The sequence below is a fragment of the Lithobates pipiens genome, unplaced genomic scaffold (genome assembly GCF_037356315.1).
Source record: "Lithobates pipiens isolate NorthernLeopardFrog02 unplaced genomic scaffold, aLitPip1_a1.2 Scaffold_18, whole genome shotgun sequence".
In the NCBI taxonomy this organism is placed as follows: domain Eukaryota; kingdom Metazoa; phylum Chordata; class Amphibia; order Anura; family Ranidae; genus Lithobates; species Lithobates pipiens.
The window spans coordinates 336,772,678-336,785,287 of NW_027507758.1; the positions used below are offsets into that span (position 1 = coordinate 336,772,678).

The following is a 12,610-nucleotide window of genomic DNA, read 5'->3' on the forward strand; positions in this document are numbered from 1 at the left end:
TCCTAAATGACAGACTTACCATAGTCTGTAATCGACTTTGGAGCTCGCTGTTCAGTCTCCGCATTGCGCTTCTTGTTCTTGGATTTCCAGGCGTGATAAACTTTGAGCCGCCTGTGAAACTCCTCTCTGCATGCTGCCAGAAGCTCAATGTCTGTTCAAGAGATTTATGAGAAAATATATTTTGGTTAATGCTACCAAGAAATATCAGAGTGTCCAGATAATGTCAGCATTGCTAGGCCAACATTCCTATTTATGTTTTTTTTATTCTGCTGTTACAAGATAGATGCCATATCCAGGTAAGATACTTTATGTGACATATTCATGAAAATGACAACAGGCTCAGAGTATTTGATGAATAAATAACACATACCTGCTTTTTTTTTTCTAAAAATGAAGTATCTTCATGAATAAATGCTATCCGACATACCATGTTAACCTACAAACAACTTTAATATTAAATGTATTTGTCTTTCCCTTCTTTTTTATGTTACTAGTTGTACTGGCCTTGCCGTTTTAAATTGAATATGTAAAATATAACTGTAGACAGCAAATATTCTTAAATATAGCAGCTATCGCTATGTCTTTTACATCAAGGCAAATAAATATCTAGATTTCAGGAGAAAGTAGTTTCTATCAGAAGTGTTTACTTTATTCTTTTGCGAAACTACTAGAGGCTTGTGACTTTGTCACTGGCTGCTCCCATTCAATGACTTCTTATTCTGTAATTTTTCAACATGGTATAGCTCATTGGCAAATGTATTCAGTAATAGACTAAATCATGACTTACAAACAGCAGAAACCAAATCAAATAGTAGTATACTGTACAAAGACTTTATTCACAATTTAGCACAGGTAAAACCCAATTCAGAGTTTTCATGCAACCTTTCATTATTGGCAGTGAAAGATACACTGGCAGGGAGTTCATGACACAATGGGGGAGGTTTACTACAACTGGTGCACATAGAATCTGGTGCAGCTGTGCACAGTAACCAATCAGATTCTAGATTTTAATTTCAACGCTTAATTGAGCAAGCTGATTGGTTACTATGCACAGCTGCACCAGATTAAGTGTGGACCAGTTTTAGTGAATCTCCCCCAGTATGTAATTTTGTAGAACATCTACAGTAGGCAGGGCCCCAAATGTTCCAATATATTTAAGTTTCACTTTAGTCCTCTGGGCCTCCATGTTGACTAAACATAATCATGAAAACAAAGGATTGTTTACAAGCTACGGGAGAATTTGTGACAGGCTGACCACTTATTCAACATCTCAGAGCATCACTGTGACAGCAAGATCTTCTAAAATCCTCTTTATAATAGCCATTTACAAAAAAGTGTGGAGCTTATTAGAGCCTTGCTAGAATAGGTGAGCATTGTTTTGTATGCACACTCAAAAATATACTAAATGCTGAATAAATGAAAGAACAGGCTATGGATAACCTCCCTATTCACCTCTACTGCAGCATACTATAGCCATCTGTAAAAAAGTAAACATTATGCACAGCCAAAATGTACAAAGTGTAGCAGTATCTTATATGCCGAAACTCAAAGCATTACAAATGCAAGTAGAGGTATCGGTTATTCTCTTAGACGTTTCTTTTTTAATTTAGGCATGCATTCCAGTTATTAGCAGGAAAGAAAATCTATAACAGCAGCTTATTGCTAAACAGAGCATCCGGAAACATAAACAGAGATAGGTATTCATGAATTACATTACTGAATGCCGTGCTTTGAATAAAGTTGCCTTTAATGCATTATTGAAAATCCCCATTACCTTTGTATCACCAAGATTTTTTTTTCCCCACAATAAAAACATAGTTGACTGACTGACTTATTTTTGAATAAAAAATTAAAGAAAAACTTTTAAACGCACAGAGTTATTCTACATTCTTCTTGACATACTAGCAAAACACTTTGGAGAAAACATAAATGGTAAAAAAAAACTCCCCATCACTGTTCTAGTCATTTGTTTCCTGCCAGTGAGCTGCCCTTTCTGTCTCAGACATCTCATCCCTTGCCAATCTATTAGGAACTCTGCTGTCTTCTCTCTAGAGGTGAGATGGAGTTCAGCTCTCCGTACAATACAGCCAGATACGGGCACTTTTAATGGGAGCACAAGGGGATGAAGTGCCAGATAACAGAGGCAGTTGCCTACTAACAGAACTCTGTTTTTCACACTAAACAGACAATGACATAAAAGTCATTTTTGTAAAGTAGAGATCCATTAATAAAAGTAGAACTGCCTGAGCTGTTACAATATTTTATGTGCTAAAGATAGCACAGATATGTTCTGCTTGAAAGTCATACCGGAAATTACTGATTCATTTTACTAATTGGAATTTTGCTTATTTAGAAGAAACCAATTTACATTTTTAAGCGCTTTGGGATAATTTAATCTTGCATAAATTCTGAGTATTTTTATTGATTTTTCTTAAAGTGCCATAGGCATACTGATCTTAACAAATGGGTTACCTGAGAAGAATAGAATGGCATAAAAAGGCTAATTTACAACATCAAACACATTCTTAAAAGGCAACCAAAAGCGAGGCAATATGTAAAGCTGAAGAAGGGGTGGAAGGAAAAATTAATGTTAATTTAGGTGAAAACTTAGACCACAACTAACACCAGAACCTTTCTATAGTAATTTATATATATATATATATATATATATATATATATATATATATATATATATATATATATATATATATATATATATATATATATATATATATATACACACACACACACACACATATATATATATATATATATATATATATATATATACACACATACACATACACACAAACACACTGAACAAATTCCTAGCAGCTATTTAAAAAAAAAAAAAAGGCGATTTCAAATGTACATGCAGTAGAGCTACAGCTATGGTATAATTATGAACCACATCATATATAATGAGTTGGACATCACAAGAACTGTCACACATATTGAAACAGGTTCTCAAATGTCTTCCTTCAGAGGCATTATAATAAACGTGATTGATAATAGTCCATAGTAGACTCAGTAGAATTTTAGAGGTTTCTTTCAAGCCTATTCAGTACATACATGTTTAAAAATCATTGTAGGGATTGCAATAAATGATATAAAATGATAAATGGTTCATTGAGATTTAGAGCTGTAATACAGTCAGCGGAGTTAACCCTTTTGTGCCCAGAGTTTGTTGAATCTTAAATGTCCAGAGTAAATTTGACTAATTTGTCTAACTAAATTTTAAATTGTTTGGGTTATATAAGGTTTTATTTGATACACTGTTTTAATAAACCCATTCTCATTTTTTTTTTATTACAGGCTATTTTTATATTTATAATATAATATAAAACTTACATATATAATTTACATTTAATATAAACTTACATATTACCTGATATAATGATGATGTGATCTGGAAATACGGTGACTGGTTTCTAATAGTTAATGGGGAACTTAACAGCCCAGTCTAAAAGATCGCATCACACTAAATAACGGCTGCTAGTGGTCAAAAGCGGGATACAGATTAACATTCCATCAGCATTGGGAATCATACAACGGAGTGTTAATCTATAGAATATGGATGGGAAGGGGTTAAATATCATCCATATTTTATTTAAAAAGAGTTATTTTTTCCAGAAGAGTGGGTGATTTAGAAAGCCTAAGGTAAGGTAATATTTTTCCACTAATGCTTGATTAACCCGCTGGCACCGGTCGTGCGCAAATATGTGGCCTCTATGATACCAGGAGGCGACAGCGTGAAGAGATTAAAGGAAGCCTGTAATGTATGAAAAAAGAATGACATTTACTGTATGTTGCTTTTCTGATATGGTCACCTGCCTCTTTTGAAGATTCTATGCCTATAATACTTAATGTCACTAATCCAGAGCAAATAAGCAGATCACAAACTATAACATCGCTATATGCAAGCCTTCACCAGTTTAGTGACTAGACTTGTAAAAACAGCCAGGCCACTATAATTTTTCAAAGAAGGTCACAAGCAACAGCCCACAAATTTCTTTCAGTCCAGGTTGCCTTTAAGCCTTCAGGTACTATGAGAGATTTGCATTTTAATTGCCTCCTCTAATCAAATATTGGCATTTAGTATAATGACATGCTAAATAACACAAAAAGAAAGTAACTATAAAAAATGGTTATTCTTATAAAACCTCAATTCCAAAAAAGTTGGGGTGCTGTGTAAAATCTACATTAAAACAGAATGTAATGAATTTTAAATCTCATAACCTCATTTCATATTCACAATACAAATAAAATGTCATCAAATGTTTAAACTGAGACAATGACTTAGCCCCATCTGATCTTTACCTCTATTTGAGAATATGTTACCTTCTCCACAAACATCCGCTTCCTTGATGACAGCAACACATCTCAAAAAAGCTGTGAAAAAGCCATGTTTACCATGATGTAGCATCCTTCTTTTTTTAACAACACTCTGTAAATCTCTGGGAACTGAGGAAACCAGTTGCTGAAGTTTTGGTAGAAGAATGCTGTCCAATTCTTCCCGGATATAAGATTCCAACTGATTAACAGTCTTTGTTGTATTTTTCATTTCAAGTTGTGCCAATTACTTTCAGTTGGTGAAAGGTCTGAACATATGCTGCTCTAAAACCTGAATATATCTTTCAGCATTGATGGTGCCTTTCCAGATCTGCAAGCTGCCAATTCCATGTGCACTAACACATTCCCATACTATTAGAGATGCAGGCTTTTGAACTGAGTGCTGATAAGGCAGAAAGGTCCCTCTCTCCTCTTTAGTCCAAAGGATGTGGTGCCCACGGTTGCCACAACGAATGTCAAATGTTGATTCATCCAATCACAGAACATTTTTCCACTTTGCAACAGACCATTTTAAAAGAGAAAACTCCCAGAGAAGATGGTGGTGTCTCTTGATCATGAGCTTTAACTTGCATTTTTGGATGGAAAGGTGAATTGTGTTCACACATAGTGATTTTTGGAAGTATTCCTGAGGCCATGCAGTGATGTCAATGACAAAATCATGCCATTTTTTTAATACAGTGCTGTCTGAGGGCTGAAGATCACTCGCCTCCAATATTGCGATTTGGATGTGACCCTTGAGCACAGAGATTTCTCCAGATTCTCTTAATATTTTGATGATATCATGTACTGAGGATGATGGTAATTTTAAAGTCTTTGCAATTTTACATTATTCTGAAATTGTTTGACAATTTTTAGGTGCAGCTTTTCAGATTGGTGAATCTCCGCCCATCTTGACTTCTGACACCTTCTGACTCTCTAAGATGCTCTTCAGATACCCAATCATGTAAATTACCTCTTGATAATTAACCTATTTAAATGCAAAATGTTCTTCAAGCTCTTCCCTGTTAATACCACATACTTTGCCAGATTTGTTTTTGTCCTGTCTCAACTTTTTTGAGAAGTGTTGCTGCCATCAATTTGAAAAATAAATTTTTTCAGTTTAACCATTTGAAATGTTTTTCATTTTCTATCGTGAATAAAATATTGGTTTATGAGCTCTGAAAATATTAGCATTCTGTTTTTATGTAGACTGTACACAACATCCCAACATTATTGGAATTGTGGTTGTATATAGTAAACATATTTATCCTTCTGCCATGTCCTCCATGTACTGTCAGAATGGGTAGTTTCAGCAGAACAAAGTATTGCAGATAGTGAATTCAGACATTACATGAAAGTATTCTCTTTTATGAGGTGGGGGGGGGGGGGTACTGGCTTTCTGAAGCGATGCAACTGCCCTTTGACAGTATAAAAAAAATAAAAAGAAAAAAAAAAGTTTGTATCTGTTCTTACAAAAATAAAAGTAAATCTGTCACAAAACTGGAAAGGTCAAGCAGAGTATCCGATTCAATAAAATCGTAAGGAAAGGATATAGTTACATAGTTATTCTGGTGCCATACCACAAATGTGCGCAATATATATACTGCTTTTAAGGTAATTTACTATATTTTCAAAAACTGTACTCAAGCAGGTGGCTTAAAGCGGGAGTCCGCTGGGACTCCGCGTTTTTTTTTTTTTTTTTTTAAAAGCCAGCAGCTACAAATACTGCAGCTGCTGACTTTTAAAATAGTGACACTTACCTGTCCAGCGTGCCCGCGATGTCGGCACCCGAAGCCGATCTGTAGATCGTCTCTCGGGTGCTGCCGCCGCCATCTTGGGTATGGGAATCAGGAAATTGAGCCTTTCGGCTTCATTTCCCGATTCCCTACTGCGCATGCGCGAGCCGCGCTGCGCAATAAGGACGGTCCCCGCTGCCTCTGGGATCTGTGTGTTTTCCCAGCAGGCAGCGGGGCACTTGCGGAAAGGGGCGTAATCTACGCCCCTTTCCACAGAGAGCTATCCCGGAAGTGGGTGCAGATACCTGTACTGTACAGGTATCTGCACCCCCCTCCCCCCTGAAAGGTGCCAATTGTGGCGCCGGAGGGGGGGAGGGTTCCGATGAGCGGAAGGTCCACTTTAGGGTGGACCTCCGCTTTAATGGACAAATTACTGAAGTCTGAAGTTATAACTTCAAACCAGTAAATAATAAATTATTATGTTATAACATACAGTATAATATTATATGATTTAGCTTGATTAAAACAGCATATTTTCAACAGCAGCAGATTCTAATTCTCCCTCTTAACCGTGTGAGAAAAACATGCAAGTATGGGTAAATCTTATATCCATACTATGTTTTTTTTCCTTCTAGGGGGCTGGGCTAGAAGGGAGTATGTATCTTATAGACACATGTCCCCTTCTATGACATTGCAGTGAGAGGAGAGCCTCCACAGCAGCATTTTTATTGGACAGTTTGGGCCAATAGTACTTTACCATTGGTCCAAGGCTCTAAGCTGTCCATTGAGCTCAGTGCCTGTGACAAGAAGTGAGAAGAGGCACTGTGAGCTCATCCTCTCAGTCTGCTGCAAACAGTGTGTGCCAGCTTGCATTTAAACTGGCCACTCTGTATGTAACTTCTGACAGGCTGCGCAAGGGGCCCCGTATCGCCAGAACCATAGATGATAGGAGCCCCAAATTATGACCAGTGGTGGGGCAGGGCTTCAGCTACCTACCCCCTTCTGTGACCCCAGGCCATCAAGCTATGACCCTTGATTGTTTTTTTTTTTTTATGGCCGGTGAGACTCTGCCTCACCTGCTTTCCCTAACTGCACGTCCCTGCTGGTTACTGTTGTGACCTCATATGACTATAAGCTTCTGGGTTATTTGCAGGGACCTGCAGCTGCTCAGGGTCTTGGTTGCTTCTCTCCTTTATTGAACTGGTATTTCTGTCCACAAGGATCCTGAAGTTACTGATCAGTGAGATCAATAACATTCCATAAGTGACCCTGTTGTTTGCGCTGCATGGAGGAAGTCCATACTTAGTTCTGACCATACTAGTACAGACTTATGTTATGTCCAACTACTTAATGATACAAGCGGAGCTATCAGTTGGGAGCTCTTTTGTCTCCAATAACTATTCAGAGAATCTAGGCATTCAGTACTTAAAACATCTATATAGTTACAAGAATTCTGCATCTATCACTTGTCAGCTTTAAAGTAAAGTACAATTTTGTCTAATGTACTTATCCTTAATGACCTACTGCCATTTCAGCAGAAGTCTGTTTTGTTGACTTACCACATGAAGTATTGATTGCGTCTCTCAGCTCCGCATATTTCCATTTACTTAAGTCATGCTTTTTGACAGTTGCAGCAGATTTTGTAGCTTGAACTTGCACCCCCCTGAAATAGTGGAACAAAGAGAAATCATTTTATATAATAAAAAACTCTAAATGGCAATTGCAAATTCAGACAAGGATCCATTTAGAACTGTTAAGGCAAGCATGCAGAGACAGCACACACATATCTTCCTATAATACAGGTGGCTTATTCTAGTTTTTACTTCTGATGACATAATAAAAAAATCAGCCTGGACTAAATGGTTTATTTTAAGAGCACAGAACAGTAACACCTTTTATAATACCCAGTATTAAAAAAAGAAAAGAAAAAAAAGAAAAGTTGCACTGCAAAGCTTTAGCTGACAGAAAAAACAGCTGATCCATCTAAACGTATCCTACACAGTGTATTTGTAACCACACTCCAAACTACTATATTATTAGGACTTAATTTTATGTAGCACATTAAATTCAAGCAAACACAGTACATGGAGGTGAATGTGACTTTTCTGGCAAACATTTAAATGGAAATTATTTGTGGAAAGAGATGCACAAGACATTCAGTGGCCACAATAAGCAGTAAATGCAGCTTCATAAATATGTTCAAAATGTTTTTTTTAATATTTACAAATGATCTTGTTATACGTTTCATGCTAAATGTCTGGCATGTTAAAAACAAAAAATGAAAAAAAACCTCAGTGGGCATCATACAGTCTAGTAATCGGTGGGTATTACAAATGTAATGCCATGTTAATTAAATACCTTTATTAAATAATTAAATATAGAACAGGTAAATCCCTATTATAAAATATGACAGAGTGCTAATGCACCTCATATTGCTGCCATTATGAAAATCCTGTTTTAAAACACAAAGGCGTAAATGTCAAATTAATAAAGTGATTTTAATCACGTAAAATGATGAATGACAGAATATAATCACTGTTCACAGTTATTAAATTCGAAGATAATTCCTTGACCATAAGTTACTTTTTGCATTTCATTAGTCTAGGCATTGAAAGTAAATGTTAAAAAAAAAAAAAAAAAAGAAAAGTAGTAATAACTAATAGTTCAGTATAAATATAAAAATGATCTTATTTATGTCAAATCAACAAACACAAGAGGATTCCTAGCATGTAGGGAGTCAGCAGCCTCAACTCATCCCATATCAGGTCTACCTCATCTTTCTGTGAATTTATAAATGTGCACATCTTATTCTTCTGGGGATATGTTTTGCTATGTGCCCATCGAGTTGTAACTGGATACATTTTAGGTGTTTGTCACATGTCCAACTATTAGTCATGGGAATTTAAAGGTGTCATGTATATTTTAGACCATATACACTAATTGTTAAAAAAAATCATTTTATTTACATATATATTTAACCACCTAAATACCGGGCACTTTCGCGCCTTCCTGCCCAGGCCAATTTTCAGCATTCAGGGCTGTCCCTTTATAAATGACAATTGCACGGTCATGGTGAAATGTACTAAATTTTTATCATTTTGTTCCCACAAATAGAGCTTTCTTTTGGTGGTATTTGATCACCTCTGCGGTTTTTATTTTTTGCTAAAGGAATTAAAAAAAAAAAAAATTTGAAAAAATAAAATTTGTAAATAAGTTTTCTCCTTCACTGGTGGGCACCGATAGGTAGCATTGATAGGTGGCACTGATAGGTGACACTGAAAGGCTACACTGATGAGTACTTATGGGTGGCACTGATAGGCACTGGATTTCACTGATCGGCAATACTGGTGGCACTGGCAGGCATTTTTCATTGGCACTGATTGGCAGCTGCTTGGGCACTGATTAGCAGCTGCCTGGTGGTCAAGGGTGGCATACCTGGTGGTCCAGTGTGGTGACCATCCCTGGTGGTCCTGGGCAGGCATCCGAGGGGGGCTACGTTGATAAACAATCAGCAGAGACCCCCCCCCCCCCTCGTCAAGAGAGCAGCAGATTGGCTCTCCTCTACTCGCGTCTGTCAGATGTGAGTGAGGAAAAGCCAATCAATGTCTCTTCTTGTTTACATCGTGATCAGCCATGATTGGAAGTGACTGATCACATGGTAAAGAGTCTCTATGAGAGACTCTTTACCTAGATTGGAGTTGCAGTGTGTCAGACTGACACCGCAACAATGATCGCTGCACCGCGCTCCTGGGGGTGAGCATCGGCTTGATATCCTGACTTCATATGAAGTCCGAGTCAGAATATTGCAACCACATTGCCGATGTCATTTTGCTACATGGCAGGTGGCAAGTGGTTAAAATAACATTTCCATTAAACACATACAGAATGAATCTGCACAAACTAGTATGTATGCAACAATGTATAAGTGTCTTTTACCCTCTACAGCATAGACAGGTATATACAGTCACCAGCCACTTTGTTAGTTACAACTGTTCAATTGCATTGTAACACAAACTGCTAATCAGGCAATCACATGGCAGCAACTGAATGCATTTAGGCATCTAGATGTGGTGAAGATGACTTGCTGAAGTTCAAACCGAGCATCGGAATGGGGAAGAAAGGAGATTTAATGGACTTTGAACGTGGCATGGCTGTTGGTGCCAAACGGGCTGGTCTGAGTATTTTTTAAAAACTGTTGATCTACTGGGATTTTCATGCACAATCTCTAGGGTTTAAAGAGAATGGTCCGAAAAAGAGAAAATTTCCAGTAAATGGAAGTTGTGTGGACGAAAATGTCTTGCTGATGTCAGAGGTCAGAGGAGAATCGGAAGACTGGTTTAAAGAGGGAGTCCACCCGAAAAAAATTATTAAAAGTCTGCAGCTACAAATACTACAGCTGCTGACTTTTAATAAATGGACACTTAACTTTCCTGGAGTCCAGCGATGTCGGCAGCCGAGGCCGATCATTCGCTCGGCTCTCGGCGCCATTCTCGGTGAGGGAATCAGGAGGTGAAGCGTTGAGGCTTCACTTCCCAGTTCCCTACTGCGCATGCGCGAGTTGCAGAGCGCAATGAGAATGCTCTGCGCTGTCTCTGGGACCCATGTGTGTCCCAGCAGACAGCGTGGTGGGACAGGAAAAGGCATAGACTCCCGTGGGAGTCTATGCCCAGAAGTGGGTGCAAATATCTGTCTTAGACAGGTATCTGCACCCCCTCCCCCCTGGAAGGTGCCAACTGTGTCAGCGGAGGGGGGAGGGTTTCGATGAGCGGAAGTACCACTTTAGGGTGGAACTCTGCTTTAAAGAGGAAGTAAACCCTAATGGGTTTACTTCCTCTTTGATTCCCTGCAAAGGTAAAGCATAATAGACTACTATGCATCGCATAGTAGTCCATTATGTGTCACTTACCTGACACAGGAGCCAGCAAAGTCACCGTGGTCCCCTGTAGTCCGGAGCATCCATCTTCTTGGTGGGTCTCCCTGCTCCGCCACTGTCATTCGGCGAAGCCGCGATGATGTCACTCCCTCCCATGCGCACGGGAGCCGCCACTCGCGGCATATCGCCGTAGACAGCGGCGCGCTCAGTGCGCCTCTGTCTACGGTGCATGCGCCGTAGACAGCGGTGCATGTCTTTCGGAAAATATCTCCTAAACCGTGTATATCTCCTAAACCTTACTTTTTAATACCTTTATAAATGATATAGGGTCTGGGATTAAATGTACCATTTCAGTCTTTTCAGGTGACACCAAACTATGCAGTGGAATAAAGTCTTTACAGGATGTCTCTAATTTACAAGCTGACCTCAATGCATGTGTAATTGGGCAACTATATGGCAGATGAGGTTTAATGTAGATAAATGTAAAGTTATGCACTTGGGGGCTAAGAATATACTGGGGGCGTACAACTGGGGGGATCCGTAGTGGAGAAGGATCTGTGGGTTTTGTTAGATCCTAAGCTTAATAATTGAATGAAATGCCAAGCTGTGGTTTCTAAAGCGAGCAATGTCATTTATTTTATTAAGAGAGGTATGGACTTCAGAGAGATAGAGAGATTTCACTTTACCCCTGTACAAATCATTAGTAAAACCTCATCTGGAATACGCAGTTCAGTTTTGGGCACCAGTTCACAAAAGGATATCAGGGAACTGGAGAAACTGCAGAGAAGGGCAACCAAACTGATAAGGGGCATGGAGAAACTCAGCTATGAGGATAGATTAGCTATGAGAAGAGATGAAGGGTAGATATGATCAACATGTAAAATATATAAGGGGTCCGTATAGTGAACTTGGTGTTGAGTTATTCATTTTACGGTCAAACCTGAGGACAAGAGCACTCTTTACGTCTAGAGGAAAAGAGATTCCATCTCCAAATATGGAAAGGTTTCTTCACAGTAAGAGCTGTAAAAATGTAGAAAGACTCCCTCCAGAGGTGGTTCTGGCCAGCTCAGTAGATTGCTTTAAGAAAGGCCTGGATTCTTTCCTAAATGTACATAATATAATTGGATACTGATATTTATAGGAAAAATTGATCCAGGGAAAATCTGATTGCCTCTCTGGGGATCAGGAAGGAATTTTTTCCCCTGCTGTAGCAAATTGGATCAAGCTTTGCTGGGGTTTTTCGTCTTCTTCTAGATCAACTGTGGGTATAGGATTGTTTGATTATATATATATTTTTTTATGGTTGAACTAGATGGACTTGTGTCCTTTTTCAACCTGGCTATGTAACTAGCAAGGTGTACCTATATAAAGTGGCTAGTGAATATCAATATATATCAAACTGGAATGCATCAGTGAACGCTTAGGGGACTTCAGGGGGTATTGTAAGGTGGAACGAGCAGTCTCTGCAATCAAATTGCAGCCTCAAGATTCGTTTCTCTCAAACAACTCTTCCCTTTAGCTGTTATATGTACCCATCGTCAGACCTCATGCCAGATAGACTGGGCTGCATAATCACTGAACTCATCATCCAATTTCCCCATAGTGTGCATATAGTTGCCCTCCAGGAGAAACTCAGTGGGATCATCTAGTTTCTAGCAATGTCTTGAAA

The 12,610-nt window shown here is 38.5% G+C and overlaps 1 protein-coding gene across 7 annotated transcripts in view; it reads right to left on the reverse strand.

The window, feature by feature from the left end:
• Nucleotides 1-12,610, reverse strand: part of MYO6 (myosin VI) — a 416,768-nt gene that overhangs the window by 23,488 nt on the left and 380,670 nt on the right. For all 7 annotated transcript variants that reach the window (XM_077487353.1, XM_077487359.1, XM_077487358.1 and 4 more), the window contains 2 exons: nt 7,628-7,731; nt 20-151 (listed from right to left, as the gene is read on the reverse strand). In XM_077487353.1, coding sequence (XP_077343479.1) covers nt 20-151; nt 7,628-7,731 — 236 coding nt within the window. The remainder of the gene's footprint in view (nt 1-19; nt 152-7,627; nt 7,732-12,610) is intronic.